General features: G+C 70.2%; 1 protein-coding gene across 1 annotated transcript in view; it reads left to right on the top strand.

Annotated features, from left to right (window-relative positions):
- LOC134154056 (ryanodine receptor 1-like) overlaps positions 1-15,611 on the top strand; it is a gene marked incomplete at its 5' end in the record, with an annotated part of 57,870 nt that overhangs the window by 36,089 nt on the left and 6,170 nt on the right. The window contains 18 exon segments of the mRNA XM_062600700.1: positions 16-115; positions 836-915; positions 1,392-1,468; positions 2,023-2,099; positions 2,786-2,803; positions 4,287-4,367; positions 4,642-4,730; positions 5,382-5,510; positions 6,417-6,521; positions 7,613-7,694; positions 8,257-9,608; positions 10,114-10,187; positions 11,020-11,191; positions 11,977-12,063; positions 12,641-12,850; positions 14,150-14,280; positions 15,165-15,207; positions 15,338-15,468. Of these exon segments, the coding sequence (XP_062456684.1) occupies positions 16-115; positions 836-915; positions 1,392-1,468; positions 2,023-2,099; positions 2,786-2,803; positions 4,287-4,367; positions 4,642-4,730; positions 5,382-5,510; positions 6,417-6,521; positions 7,613-7,694; positions 8,257-9,608; positions 10,114-10,187; positions 11,020-11,191; positions 11,977-12,063; positions 12,641-12,850; positions 14,150-14,280; positions 15,165-15,207; positions 15,338-15,468 (3,038 nt within the window).

Below are 15,611 nucleotides of genomic sequence, written 5' to 3'. Positions count from 1 at the left end.
CCCCCCCCCCCCCAGGAGAAGGAGATGGAGAAGCAGAAGCTGCTGTACCAGCAGGCCCGGCTGCACACGCGCGGGGCCGCCGAGATGGTGCTGCAGATGATCAGCGCGTGCAAAGGTGAGAGCGCCTGGCACGGGGCCCCGCGCGCCGGGGGCCTCGCACGCCCCGGGTCTCGCACAAGGGGGGTCTGCGCAGCCCCTTGCACGGGGCTCCTTGCACCGGGCTTCTCACGTACCCCCTTGCACGAGGGTTATTACAGCAGGCATCTCACGCAGCCCCTTGCACGGGGCTCCTCGCTCCAGGCACCTCACACAGCTCCTTGCACGGGGCTCCTTGCACCAGGCATCTCATATTCCCCTTTGCACAAGGCTGCTTGCACCAAGCACCTCACACAGCCCCTTGCACGGGGCTCCTTGCACCAGGCACCTCACACAGCTCCTTGCATGGGACTCCTTGCACCAGGCACCTCACACAGCTCCTTGCACGGGGCTCCTTGCACCAGGCACCTCACACAGCCCCCTTGCACAGGGCTGCTTGCACCAGGCCTCTCGTGCAGCCCCTTGCACGGGGCTCATTGCACCAGGCACCTCACACAGCTCCTTGCACGGGGCTCCTTGCACCAGGCACCTCACACAGCCCCTTGCACGGGGCTCCTTGCACCAGGCCTCTTGCACAGCCCCTTGCACAAGGCTCCTTGCGCCAGGCCTCTTGCACAGCCCCTTGCACGAGGCTGCTCTCATGCACGCTGCCGCACGGGGCTCCTCGCACCTCTCGTGCCCCACGAGCCGGTGGGACACGCGCGGGGCCGGAGCGGTGACCCTGCCCCGGCCTTGGCAGGGGAGCGGGGCGACATGGTGTCCTCCACCCTCAAGCTGGGCATCTCCATCCTCAACGGGGGCAACACCGAGGTGCAGCAGGTACGAGGGGGCCACTCGTCAGTCCCCAAGCGTGTCTGTCCGTCCATGTGCCCCGGGCGTGTCTGTCTGTCCACACACGTGCCCCAGGCACGTCTACGTGCCTCTGTCTGTTGGTGCGTCTGTGGGTCTGTATGTCTGTGCACATGTCTGTTCACGAGCAGATCCATGTGTCCGCGCACGTGTCCGTGTGTCTGTACGTCCATGCGTGTTTCCATCCATATGTCCGTATGTCTGTGCGTATGTCATGCAGGTGCCCACGTGTCTGTGTGTTCACGCATGTGTCCCTGGAGGCGTCCCTGCACGCGTCCGTGTGGCCATCTAACCCTGCATGTCTGTGCACACGTCCATGTGTCCATCTACATTTCCGTATGCCCGTGAGTGTGGCCGTGCAGCCCTGCATGCATCCATGCACACATCCGTGTGTCCATGCATGTTGCTGGTTTTCCGTGTGTCCACGTGTGCCTTCCCCTCCCCAGAAAATGCTGGACTACCTGAAGGAGAAGCGGGAAGTAGGGTTCTTCCAGAGCGTCCAGGCCCTGATGCAGACGTGCAGGTGAGCGTCCACCTGAGCTGTGGTCCCCCCAGTGGGCATCAGAGTCCCCCCCCCCAGTGGCTACTGGGGCCCCCACATGGGCACTGGGACTCCCATGAGCAGCAGGGTCCCCTCCAGGGTATTGAGGTCCCCTCATGGCCATTGGGTCTCCCCCGTGGCCATTGAGACCCTCGTGAGCATCAGGGTTCCCATGTGGATATTGGGTCTCCCATGAGCATCAGGGTCTCCTCCAGGGTATTGAGGTCTCCCCATGGGCAGTGAGACCCCTATAGACATCAGGGTCCCCCCATGGGCATCAGATTCCTCCCATGGGCATTGGGACCCCCATGGGCACCAGGGTCCCCTCCAGGCCGTTGGGTCCCCCCATGGGCATCAGATTCCTCCCATGGGCATTGGGACCCCCATGGGCACCAGGGTCCCCATAGGCATCAGGGTTCTTCCAAGGGCATAAGGGTCCTCCAAGGGCATTGGAACCACCCTGGGGGGTTCAGGACAGATCTCGGGGGGGCTTTGGGGTGCTCAGCTTGACCCCTCCCCCCGTCGTGTCCCCGCAGCGTCCTGGACCTCAACGCCTTCGAGCGGCAGAACAAGGCCGAGGGGCTGGGCATGGTGACGGAGGAGGGACGAGTGAGTGGGGGGGCCCTGCCCCAGGGACCCCCAGCGCTGCCCCCTGCCCCATGGGGGGGTCCCCAGGGCCCCCCTCCCAGACTTGTCCCCTGCTCCGTGGGGTCCCTACGGTCCCCTGCCCCAGTGGGAGTGGGGGGCTGTGATTTGGGGGGGGGGGGCTGTCCTGCTGATCCCCCCATCACTGTTGCATTGCTCCCCCCGAGCCCCTGCTATTAATCGTGGCTCTGAACCCCCTAATGCCCCCCCAGACCCCTAATGCCCCCCTGGACCCATAATACCTTCCCTGGACCCCTAATGCCCCCCTTGACCCCTAATGCCCCCAGACCCCTAATACTTTCCCAGGACCCCTAATGCCCCCCAGGACCCACTAATGACCCCCAGGACCTCATAACCCCCTGGGTCTCTCATGCCCCCCTTCTGGGTATCTAACAGCCCCCCTGGGCCCTAACAGCCCCCGGGGTTCCTAATGCCCCCACCTTGGGCCCCTAATACCCCCTGGGGCCCCTATACACCCCCCCCCGGGACCCTATACCCCCTAGCCCTAATAACCCCCTGGACCCCTAATACCCACCCTGGGGCTCTCAGGCCCCCCAGGGTCCCTAATCCCCCCCCACCCCATGCCCCCGCGCCGCTGCCCCCCGCTCACCTCCTCTCTCCCCTTCTCTCCCCCGTCCTGGCTCCCGGCGCCAGTCATCAGCCGTGAGAACGGTAAATACGCGCTACCGTGGGCGCCATAGGGGCCGGGGGGGGGTTATAGGGCCCGTAGGGCTGCGGGGTGCTACTGTAGGGTCTGTAGGGTTGGGGGTTATTATGGGGTCTATAGGGCTGCAGAGTGCTACTGTAGGATCCATAGGGTTGGGGGGTTATTGTAAGATCTATAGGACCGTGGAGGGGCTATTGTAGGGTCTATAGGGTTGGGGGATTATTATAGGGTCTATAGGGCTGCAGGGTGCTACTGTAGGGTCTGTAGGGTTGGGGGGTTATTATAGGGTCTATAGGGTTGGGGGGTTATTATAGGGTCTGTAGGGCCATGGAGGGGTTATTGTAGGATCTATAGGGTTAGGGGTTATTGTAAGATCTATAGGACCGTGGAGGGGCTATTGTAGGATCTATAGGGTTGAGGGGTTATTATAGGGTCTATAGGGCTGCAGGGTGCTACTGTAGGGTCTATAGGGTTGGGGGTTATTATAGGGTCTGTAGGGCCATGGAGGGGCTATTGTAGGGTCTATAGGGTTGGGGGTCATTGTAGGGTCTATAGGGCCATGGAGGGGCTATTGTAGGGTCTATAGGGTTGGGGGGTTATCATAGGGTCTATAGGGCTTGGGGTTATTGTAGGGTCTATAGGGCCATGGAGGTGCTACTGTAGGATCTATAGGGCTGTGGGTCATTGTAGGGTCTATAGGGCCATGGAGGGGTTATTGTAGGGTCTATAGGGGCCGGGGGTTATCATAGGGTCTATAGGGCTGGGGGTCATTGTAGGGTCTATAGGAACATGGCTGTTACCATAGGGTCTCCGGGCTGTGGGTCGCCAGCGTCCCCGCGGCGTCGGAGCAGGGTGGCACCGGCGTGGCCTCCCCGTCCGTCCCTGGGACCTGCGACACGTCCCCGTGTCCCCCCCGGCCGCCGTCCCCGCGGCGGCGTCCCCACAGCATGTCTGTCCCCGCTTGTCCCCAACCCCCGCCCCGCTGGCTGTCCCCTCCCCCCGCTAACCCCGTGCCACCCCGATGTGTCCCCGTGCCACCCCAACGTGTCCCTGTGCCACCCCAACCCGTCCCTGTGCATGTTCCTGTGCAACCCTGGTCATGTCCTCATGACGTCCCAGGGTGTTCCCGTGCCACCCTGGGGTGTCCCTAGGCCACGGTGGCATGTCCCTGTGCCACCTTGGGGTGTCCCTAAGCCATGGTGGCATCTCCCCATGCCACCCTGGGATATCCCTAAGCCATGGTGGCATGTCCCTGTGCCACCGTGGGGTGTCCTAGGCCATGGTGGCATCTCCCCGTGCCACCTTAGGGTGTCCCTAAGCCATGGTGACATGTCCTTGGGCCACCCCACAATGTTCCTGTGCCACCCTGGGCTGTCCCCAAGCCAAGGTGGCATCTCCCTGTGCCACCTCGTGCTGCCTGCAGGAGGGGGCCGACACGTGGCTCCCGGTGGCCCCCGTGGCCCTGACTCTGTCCCCGTCCCCCCCCAGGGGAGAAGGTGATGTCGGATGACGAGTTCACGCAGGATCTCTTCCGGCTGCTGCAGCTGCTCTGCGAGGGCCACAACAACGGTGCGGGGACGTGGGGGGCACAGCGATGGTGTGGGGACACGGGGGGACGTGGGGGGCACAGCAGTGGTGTGGGGACATGGGGGGCACGGGGACATTTGGGGCCATGGTGGGGCTCAGCAATGGTCCGGGGACACGGGGGGACGTGGGGGGCAGAGGGAGCTGGTACAGGGGGCTGGAGGTGGGTGGCCGGTGATGGGTCGGGGGGGGGGGCGGCCGTGGGGCAGGGCCGTGGGGCGGCCGTGGGGCGGGCTCTCACCGCGCCGCGCGCCCGCAGACTTCCAGAACTACCTGCGCACGCAGACGGGGAACACCACCACCATCAACATCATCATCTGCACCGTGGACTACCTGCTGCGCCTGCAGGTGCCCGCCCCACGGCCGCCCCACGGCCGCCCCACGGCCGCCCCCCCCCCCCGCCCCGCGGTCCTGCCCCAGCCCCTGCTCCTGAGCTCCCGCCTCCGTCCCTGTCCCTGCCCCACATCTCCTGCCTCTGCCCTCATCCCGTGGCCCCGTCCCCGTGGCCCCACACCGCTGACCCATCGCTGGGTCCCCACGGCCCTGTCCCCATGCTGCTGACCATCTCCATGTCCCCACGCCCATGTCCCCACGCCCATGTCCCCATCCCTGTGTCCCCATGCCACTGACCTGTCCCTGGGTCGCCCACAGTCCTGTCCCACGTCCTTGTCCCCACGCTGCTGACCCACCCTTGTGTCCCCACAGCCCTGTCCCCATGCTGCTGACCATCTCCATGTCCCCACACCCATGTCCCCATCCCTGTGTCCCATCCCCATGGCCCCATGCCACTGACCTGTCCCTGGGTCCCACAGTCCTGTCCCATGTCCTTGTCCCCACGCCGCTGACCCATTGCTGTGTCCCCACGGCCCTGTCCCCATGCTGCTGACCATCCCCACGCCCCCATGCCCGTGTCCCCATATGGCCCCGTGTCCCCACGCCCGTGCCATTGGGTGTCACGTCCCCGTCGCCCTGACTGGCCCCGTGTCCCCGCGGCGGCAGGAGTCCATCAGCGACTTCTACTGGTACTACTCGGGCAAGGACGTCATCGACGAGCAGGGCAAGCGCAACTTCTCCAAGGCCATGGCCGTGGCCAAGCAGGTCTTCAACAGCCTCACCGAGTACATCCAGGTGAGCCGCCCCACGGCCGCCCCACGGCCCCTCGCCGCGCGCATCCCGGTGACCTGCCCCATAGCCAGGGTCCCCAAGGTCCCAGCGGCCCCACAAGTCCCCGGTGTCCCCGGGTCACCGAGGGTCCCGGATTCCCTGTGCAACCCTGGTGTCCCCGGTGTCTTCGTGTGGTCCCAGTGTCCTTGCATGTCCCCATGATCCCAGTTTCCCTACGTGTCCCTGGTGTCCCCTGCAGTCCCCAATGTCCCTGGTATCCCTGGAGTTCCCATGGTCCCAGTTTTCCTGTGTCCTTGAGGGTCCCGGTTCCCCTCTACATCCCTGGTGTCCCCATGGTCCCCGTTCCCCTCTACGTCCCTGGTGTCCCCAGTGTTCCCAGCGTCCCCATGGTCCCAGTTCCCCTGTATGTCCCTCGTGTCCCCAGTGTCCCTGGTGTTCCCGGCATCCCCATGGGCCCTGTTCCCCTGTATGTCCTTCGTGTCCCCAGTGTCCCCAGCATCCCCATGGTCCCCGTTCCCCTGTATGTCCCTGGTGTCCCCAGTGTCCCTGGTGTCCCTGGCATCCCCATGGTTCCTGTTCCTCTGTATGTCCCTCGTGTCCCTGTGGATCCCAGTTTCCTCATAAGTCCCCAGAGTCCCTGGTGTCCCCAGCATCCCCGTGGTCCCGGTGTCCCCGTGGTCCCGGTGTCCCTGTGTGTCCCCGTGGTCCTGGTGTCCCTGAGGATCCCAGTGTCCCTGGCATCCCTGTGGTCCCAGTGTCCCTGTGGTCCCTGTATGTCCCCATGGTCCCGGTGTCCCTGGTGTCCCTGAGGATCCCAGTGTCCCTGGCGTCCCCGTGGTCCCGGTGTCCCTGGTGTCCCCAGTGTCCCTGTGTGTCCCCGTGGTCCCAGTGTCCCTGGTGTCCCCCCAGGGCCCGTGCACGGGGAACCAGCAGAGCCTGGCTCACAGCCGCCTCTGGGACGCCGTCGTCGGCTTCCTCCACGTCTTCGCCCACATGATGAAGAAGCTGGCCCAGGTCGGTACTGGGAGCACTGGGAGGCACTGGGAGCACTGGGCGCCCCTTACCCTGCACTAACCCCGCTGTCCCCAGCCCTGTCCCCTCTATGGGGCAGAGCAGGGGCCGCCCGGACGCCTGGGCCCGCTCCGAGATGACGAGGGGGGTGGAGGGAGAGGGGGTAGAGTGAGGGCTGCCCGGACGCCTGGGCCCTCCCCCCCGGCAGCGTTTGCACCCCCCCCCCTCCCGGGGGGGCACCGGAGGGCCGGGGGTGGCGGGGGGGCTCGCTCTGACCCACGTTTCCCCTCCGCTGCCGCCAGACGGGCCAAAGGCCGGGACCGCGGACCGGCGTAAGCACCCGCCGAGCCCCCCGGCGCCGCGGCCCCCAACCCCCCCCCGCGCCGCGGCACCGGCCCCCCGGTGTCACCAACCCCCCCCCCCGGTGTCACCGTGTCCCCCCCCCCCCCAACAGCGCTGCATGGCCTTAACCCTCCCCCCTACACACACACACCCCCCACCCCAGCAGCACGGCAGGCGCTTGGCAAAGCTTCGCGGCCTCGTGCGAGGCGTGCGTGCGTGCAAGGTGTGCGAGCGTGCGTGCGTGCAAGTTGTGCGTGTGTGCAAGGCGTGCATGCATTGCATTGCATGCAAGGCGTGCACGCGTGCAAGTTGTGCACACGCGCAGGGCGTGCAAGCGTGCGAAGTGTACCCGAGCGTGCAAGGTGTGCACGCGTGCAAGGCGTGCAACAGCGTGCAAGTTGTGCACACGCGCAGGGCGTGCAAGCGTGCGAGGCCTACCCGAGCGTGCAAGGCGCGCACGTGTGCGAAGGCGTGCAAGGCGAGCGCACGCGCGGGGCGGGCGAGGCGGGCGCACGCGCGTGCAGGAGCGGGGGCACACGCGCGCACACGCGCGTGCGCGCACACGCGGGGGCCCCGCGCCCACCCTGTCTCTCTGTTGTGCTGCGAGGACCGGTTCTGGAGCAGGCTCTGCCCCCAGGTAAGGGGGCCCCGCGCCGCGCCCCACGCCGGCCCCACGGCCGCCGCCGCCCCTCACGTGTGTCCTCCCCCCCCCCCGTGTCCCCTGTGTCCCCCGTGTCCCCCGTGTCCCCCAGGACTCCAGCCAGATCGGGCTGCTCAAGGAGCTGCTGGACCTGCAGAAGGACATGGTGGTCATGCTGCTGTCCCTGCTGGAAGGTGCCGGCCCCCAGCGGGTCCCCTCGCTGTCCCCTCGCTGTCCCCTCGCCGTCCAGGGTGTCCCCACGGGCCGGGGTGACCCGGTGCCAGCCGGGGTGTCCCCAGCTCTCCAGGGTGTCCCCTTGCCATCTGCGGTGCCGCTTGCCACCTGGGGTGTCCTCTCGCCGTCCAGGCTGTCCCCTTGCTATCCAGGGTGTCCCCTCGATGCCCAGGGTGTCCCCTCGATGCCCAGGGTGTCCCCTTGATACCTGGGGTGTCCCTTCCCCACCCAGGATGTTCCCTCACCACCTGGGGTGTCCCATTGCCACCTAGAGGACCCCTTGCCCCCCCCCCCCCAGGATGTCCCCACACTAGCCAAGATGTCCCTTGTCACCTAGAGGTCATCTTACCACCCAGGAGGTCCCCACACTAGCCAAGGTGTCCCTTGCCCTCCGGGGTGTCCCCATGCTATCCAGGATGTCCCCCCCCACCAGAGCATCCCCGCACCGTCCGGTGACACCGTCCTCGTCCGCGGGGCTGACGCGGGCGTCTCCCCCCCACCCCCCCGTTCCTCCCCGCGCAGGCAACGTGGTCAACGGCACCATCGCCCGGCAGATGGTGGACATGCTGGTGGAGTCGTCCAGCAACGTCACCATGATCCTCAAGTTCTTCGACATGTTCCTCAAGCTGCGCGACATCGTGGCCTCGGACGCCTTCCGCGACTACGTCTCCGACCCGCGGGGCCTCATCTCCAAGAAGGACTTCCAGAAGGCCATGGACAGCCAGAAGCAGTACGAGCCGGCCGAGGTGCAGTTCCTGCTCTCCTGCTCCGAGGCCGACGAGAACGAGATGATCGACGTGGAGGCCTTCGCCGGGCGCTTCCAGGAGCCCGCCCGCGACATCGGCTTCAACGTGGCCGTGCTCCTCACCAACCTGGCCGAGCACGTGCCCCACGACCAGCGCCTGCGCACCTTCCTGGAGCAGGCGGCCAGCATCCTCGAGTACTTCCGCCCCTTCCTGGGCCGCATCGAGATCATGGGGGCCGCGCGGCGCATCGAGCGCCTCTACTTCGAGATCAGCGCCGCCAACAAGGCGCAGTGGGAGATGCCGCAGGTGAAGGAGTCCAAGCGGCAGTTCATCTTCGACGTCGTCAACGAGGGCGGCGAGGCCGAGAAGATGGAGCTCTTCGTGAGCTTCTGCGAGGACACCATCTTCGAGATGCAGATCGCCTCCCGCCTCTCCGAGGAGGAGGCGCAGCGGGACGGCGACGACGAGGAGGAAGGGGAGGACGAGGAGGAAGGAGCGGCGGCGGCGGCGGCGGCCGCCCCCGAGTCGTCCTCGGCTTTCGGGGAGCTGCTGGCGGCGGCCGGGCGGCTCCTGAGCTACCGGCAGGCGCGGCGGCGGCTGCGGCGCCTGCGCCGGCGGCCCGGCAGGGAGGTGGCGCGGGAGGCGGCGGCGGCGGCCGCCCGGACGCTCCTCGGGGGGCTCCTGGGCGCTTGGGGGGCTCTGGGCGCCCTGGGGCGCCTGGGTTGGCGCTCGCTCTTCGGCGGCGGTTTGGTGGAGGGCGCCCAGCGCCTGGCGCTCGCCGAGCTCCTCGCCGCCATGCCCGACCCCACGCAGGACGCCGTGGGCGGCGAAGCGGCGGCCGACGCCGGCGGCCCCCCCTCCGCCGCGGCCCCCGGCCCCGCGCCCCGGCGGCAGGACGACGAAGGGGGGCGGCCGGAGCAGCGGCAGGAGGAGGAGGAGGAGGAGGAAGAGGCGGCGGCGGAGGAAGAGGCGGCGGCGGCGGTCCAGGGTTTCGGGGGGCGCAAGGAGCCCGGCCACTATCGCCTGGCGGCCCCCGACGCCCCCGGGGGGCTCGGCGACATCGGGGAGCCCGCCGCCGCCGAGCCCCCCACCCCCGAGGGCACCCCCATCCTGCGCAGGAAGCTGGGGGTAGGTGGCCGGGGCGGGGGGGGCAGGACGCCTGGGCCCCCTGTGTGTGTGTGTGGGGGGGAATCTCTATCATGGGGGGGGCTGCAGGACTCCTGGGCCCTTTGTGGGGGGGTCCCTATCGTGGGAGGGGGACAGGACGCCTGGGCCCCCTATGGGGGGGATACCAGGGGTCCCTATCATGGGGGGGCTGCAGGACGCCTGGGTCTCCTGGGGGGGCTGGGATATGGGGTCCCTATGGGGGGTTCAGGGTGATGGGGGGGCCCTTACTGGGGGGCAGGACGTCTGGGTCCCCTATGGGGATGAAATACTGGGGGTCCCTATGGGGGGGGGGATGCAGGACACCAGGGAGTCCCTATGGGGGGGGGGTCAGGATGTCTTGGTCCCCCCCCCCCAGCAGTGGGGAGCGGAGGGGCCCGGACGTCTGGGTCCTGCCCCAGTGGCTGGAGGGGGGCAGGTTGTTCCCAGTTCCCCCCCACCCCCCCGGTGACCCCGGCTGTCGCCGCAGGAGGACGGGGAGGAGGTGGTGGCTGAAGAGCCGGAGAAGGAAGAGGAGCCGGCGGCCGAGACGGAGAAGGCCGAGTAAGTTGGGGGGGGGCACTCGGGTCCCGCTGGGGCTGTGGGGCGGGTGCACGGCCCCCTTGGGGTGCAGAGTCCCACAGGGGGGTGCAGGGTCCCGCTGGGGCTGTGGGGCGGGTGCACGGCCCCCTTGGGGTGCAGAGTCCCACAGGGGGGTGCAGGGTCCCGCTGGCGCTGTGGGGCGGGTGCCCAGCCCCGTTGCAGGGTGCAGGGTCCCACTGGGGCTGTGGGGCGGGTGCCCGGCCCCATTAGGGGGTGCAGGGTCCCGCTGGGGCTGCGGGGTGGGTGCCCGGCCCCATTGCAGGGTGCAGGGTCCTGCTGGGGCTGCGGAGCGGGTGCCCGGCCCCATTGCAGGGTGCAGGGTCCTGCTGGGGCTGCGGGGTGGGTGCCCGGCCCATTGCAGGGTGCAGGGTCCTGCTGGGGCTGCGGAGCGGGTGCCCGGCCCCATTGCAGGGTGCAGGGTCCTGCTGGGGCTGTGGGGCGGGTGCCCGGCCCCGTTGCAGGGTGCAGGGTCCTGCTGGGGCTGTGGGGCGGGTGCCCGGCCCCGTTGCAGGGTGCAGGGTCCCGCTGGGGCTGCGGGGTGGGTGCCCGGCCCCATTGCAGGGTGCAGGGTCCTGCTGGGGCTGCGGAGCGGGTGCCCGGCCCCATTGCAGGGTGCAGGGTCCTGCTGGGGCTGTGGGGCGGGTGCCCGGCCCCGTTGCGGGGTGCAGGGTCCCGCTGGGGCTGCGGAGCGGGTGCCCGGCCCCATTGCAGGGTGCTCGGTCCCGCTGGGGCTGTGGGGTGGCCCCGCTGCGGGGCGCCCGTCCCCCCCCACCCACGTGGCGCCCTCGCCCAGCACGGAGAACGGGGAGAAGGCCGGGGCCGGGGCCGAGGCGGCCGAGGGGGGGCCCGAGCCCGAGGCCCCCGCGAGGAGGCGGAAGTCGGTGCCCCGCGAGCGCAAGGAGCCGCTGGCCGAGGGGGCCCTGGAGTTCTGGAGCGAGCTGGAGGTGCAGAGGGTCAAGTTCCTGGTAGGCACCGGGCCAGGACCCACTGCCGGGGGGCCGGGACCCACCGTGGGGGGGCAGGACCCACTGCCGGGGGGCTGGGACCCACCGTGGGGGGGCAGGACCCACAGCTGGGGGGCTGGGACCCACCATGGGGGGGGCTGGGACCCACCGTGGGGGGCCAGGACCCACTGCCGGGGGGCCAGGACCTACTGCTGGCAGGCTGGGACCCACCGCGGGGGGCTGGGACCCACTGCCAGGGGGCTGGGACCCACCGCGGGGGGACTGGGACCCACTGCCGGGGGGCTGGGACCCACCGTGGGGGGCCGGGACCCACTGCTGGGGGGCTGGGACCCACTGCCGGGGGGCTGGGATCCACCATGGGGGGCCAGGACCCACTGCCAGGGGGCTGGGACCCACTGCGGAGGGCTGGAGCCTATAGCTGGGGGGCAGAACCCCTATTGCTGGGGGGTGCTGGGACCCCCATAGCTGGGGGGCCACGATGCTCATCAGTGGGGGGCTCTGACCCTCGTAGCCGGGGGGACCACCGTGCCCGTCAGTGGGGGGGCTGGGACCCCCATCACCAGGAGGTCTGGACCCACAGGCAGGGAGCCGGGACCCTCATCACTGGGTGGGGCGGACCCCCATTACTGGGGGTGCTGGGACCCCCCCCCCCATCGCTGGAAACTAGGCCCCATAGCCGGGGGGCGGGAGCAGCCCTGGGCCCCCCTGGGGGTGCTGGGGGGGGAGCTATGGGGCCGGGACCCCCAGCTCTGAGTGCAGCCCCCCCTCCCCCCCCCCCGGTGCAGAACTACCTGTCCAGGAACTTCTACAACCTGCGGTTCCTGGCGCTCTTCCTCGCCTTCGCCATCAACTTCATCCTCCTCTTCTACAAGGTGCGCGCGCCGCGGCGGGAGGGGGTGCGGGGGCAGCCCGGACGCCTGGGCCCCTGGGAGGGGCTGCGGGATGGAGCTGGGGGGGGGGGCAGCCCGGACGCCTGGGCCCCGGGGATGGGAAGGGGCTGCGGGATGGAGCTGGGGGGGGGGGCAGCCCGGACGCCTGGGCCCCGGGGATGGGGAGGGGCTGCGGGATGGAGCTGGGGGGGGGCGGCCCGGACGCCTGGGGCCCGGGGATGGGAGGGGCTGCGGGATGGAGCTGGGGCAGCCCGGACGCCTGGGCCCCTGGGATGGGAAGGGGCTGCGGGATGGAGCTGGGGGGGGGGGGGCAGCCCGGACGCCTGGGCCCCTGGGATGGGGAGGGGCTGTGGGATGGAGCTGGGGCAGCCCGGACGCCTGGGCCCCGGGGATGGGGAGGGGCTGCGGGATGGAGCAGGGGCAGCCCGGACGCCTGGGCCCCTGAGTCCCTGGGAGAGAGGAGCAGCAGGATCCGGGCGCCCGGGTCCCTGGAGGGGGGGGGGGGGGGACGCGAGCAGCAGCGGCGGCGGCGGCGGCAGGAGCACCCGGGCGCGCGCAGGTGTCGGAGCGGCCGCCGGGCGCGGAGGAGGAGCCCGAGGGCTCGGGGCCGGCGGCCGAGGCGGCGGCCGAGGCCGGGGAGGGCGACGAGAGCGTCGTCTACTACTTCCTGGAGGAGAGCACGGGCTACATGCAGCCGGCGCTGCAGGGCCTCGCGCTGGCCCACACCCTCGTCGCCTTCCTCTGCATCATCGGCTACAACTGCCTCAAGGTGCGCCGCCCGGGCCACGCCCACGGCCACGCCCACGGCCACGCCCACGCCGCCCTGGCCACGCCCACGCCGCCTGGCCGCGCCCCCCACCCCCACCCCCCCCCCACCCCCGGCGACATCCGTCCCCGTCTGGCCGTGACCACCCTACCGGATACAGCGCCTGGCCACGCCCACCCCCCGTCCAGGCCACGCCCACCCCCGTCCTGGCCGCGCCCCTGGACCTGCCCGTGCCGCCTGGCCACGCCCACACCACCTGGCCACGCCCACCTCCCGGTGACATCCATCCTGTCTGGCCATGACCACCCTGACACACCGCCTGGCCACACCCACCCGTCCTGGCCACGCCCACCCATCCTGGCCATGCCCCTGGACCTGCCCATGCCGCCTGGCCACGCCCACACCACCTGGCCACGCCCACCTCCCGGTGACATCCATCCTGTCTGGCCATGACCACCCTGACACACCGCCTGGCCACACCCAGCCGTCCTGGCCACGCCCACCCCGTCCTGGCCACGCCCCTGGACCTGCCCGTGCCACCTGGCCACGCCCACACCGACTGGTCACGCCCCCCTAGTGGCATCTGTCCCATTTGGCCACGCCCACCAGGACCGGCCACGCCCATGCCGCCTGGCCACGCCCACAACACCTGGCCCTCCCCCTGATGATACCTGTCCCATCTGGCCACGCCCACCCGGCCTGGACACGCCCCCTGAGCCACCCATCCTGCCTGGCCACGCCCACCCCTCCCAGAGATACCTACCGGGCACGCCCATGCCCCCTGGCCACGCCCACCCTCTTGGCCACACCCACACCATGTCCCAGGTCTGCCGGCACCTGGGGGCAGTGGCTGGCCACGCCCACCCTGCAGCCACGCCCACCCGCTTGGCCACACCCCCCCAGTCCTCCCATTGATGCTGCTTGACCCCAGTGTCCTCGCTTGACCCCTGACCCTCATTGTCCTCGCTGACCCCCGCTAACCCCGCTGACCCCGTGTCCTCGCTGACCCCGTGTCCCCACTGACCCCCCCAGCCCCCGTGCCCTTGCTGACCCCACGTGCCCCTGCTGCCCCCACATGCCCCCCGCTGCCCCCACTGACCCCTTGTACCCCCCCCGCTGACCCCACATGCCCCCCGCACCCCGCCCTGCTGCTGCCGCTGCCCCCCCACTGCCCCTGCTGCCCCCTGGTGCCCCGCTGACCCCCCCCCGCTGACCCCGCTGCCCCCCTCCGCTGCCCCCTGGGGCCCCGCTGACCCCCGCTGGCCCCCGCTGACCCCGCTGACCCCCCCCCCGCGCCCCCAGATCCCGCTGGTGATCTTCAAGCGGGAGAAGGAGGTGGCGCGGCGCCTGGAGTTCGCGGGGCTCTACATCACCGAGCAGCCCCCCGACGACGACGTCAAGGGCCAGTGGGACCGCCTGGTGCTCAACGCCCAGTACGGGGCACTGGGGGCACTGGGGGGGCGCTGGGAGGGGCGCCTGGTGCTCAACGCCCAGTACGGGGTGCTGGGGGTGCGCTGGGGGGGGGCTGGGAGGGGCGCTGGGATGGGCGCCTGGTGCTCAACGCCCAGTACGGGGGTGCTGGGGGCACTGGGGGGTACTGGGGGGGGGCGCTTGGAGGGGCGCCTGGTGCTCAACGCCCAGTACGGGGGCGCTGGGGGGGCACTGGGGGGCGCTGGGGGGGTGCCTGGTGCTCAACACCCAGTACGGGGGCGCTGGGGGGGCACTGGGGGGTGCTGGGGGGGTGCCTGGTGCTCAACACCCAGTACGGGGGCGCTGGGGGCACTGGGGAGGTGGGAGGGGGGGGCACTGGGGGAGCACTGGGGGGGGGGGCGCCTGGTGCTCAACGCCCAGTACAGGGGCACTGGGAGCGCTGGGGGGGTGCGGGGGGGGCATTGGGGGGGCACCTGGTGCTCTACACTCAGTACAGAGGCGCTGGGGGCACTGGAGGGCACTGGGGGGGGGGCGCCTGGTTCTCAACGCCCAGTAAGGGGTGCTAGGGGCACTGGGGGGTAGCCGGGGGGGGGGGTGCCTGGTGCTCAACACCCAGTATGGGGGTGCTGGGGGCACTGGGTGGCGATCGGGGGGCACTGGGAGGGGCACCTGGTGCTCAACACCCAGTATGGGGGCACTGGGGGGGCGCTGGGGGAGGTGCCTGGTGCTCAACGCCCAGTACGGGGCAACTGGGAGCACTGGGTTTTACTGGGAGAGCTGGTGGGACCAGAGCTGGATGCTGAGTGTGGGGGGGGGCCTGGAGGGATCCCAGGCTGGGGGTCCTGGGGGGGGGGACAGGACCCACCTGACCCCCGCTGTCCCCCAGGTCCTTCCCCAGCAACTACTGGGACAAGTTCGTCAAGAGGAAGGTGAGGAGGGGGGGGAGCTGGTTGGGGGGCTGACCTGAGCCCCCCCAAAGCTCCCCCCCCCCCAGGCCCCACAGCTTGGGGCAGGGGCCGTGCCCTGACCCCCGCCCCCGTGTCCCCGATGTCCCCCCAGGTGCTGGAGAAGTACGGGGACATCTACGGGCGCGAGCGCATCGCCGAGCTGCTGGGCATGGAGCTGGCCAGCCTGGAGATCGGGGCGCAGGGCGAGAGGAAGCCCCCCCCGGACAGCTCCCTGCTCACCTGGTGGGGGCCTGGGGGGCGTCCCATGGGCCTGGGGGGGGCGTCCCATGGGCCTGGGGGTCCCATGGGACCTGGGGGTCTCCTGGAGATCGGGGCGCAGGGCGAGAGGAAGCCCCCCCCGGACAGCTCCCTGCTCACCTGGTGGG

This window comes from Rhea pennata (genome assembly GCF_028389875.1).
Source record: "Rhea pennata isolate bPtePen1 chromosome 32 unlocalized genomic scaffold, bPtePen1.pri SUPER_32_unloc_1, whole genome shotgun sequence".
Lineage (NCBI taxonomy): Eukaryota > Metazoa > Chordata > Aves > Rheiformes > Rheidae > Rhea > Rhea pennata.
The sequence above is the reverse complement of the archived record's forward strand: the minus strand, read 5'-3'. Positions and strand labels throughout refer to the sequence as shown.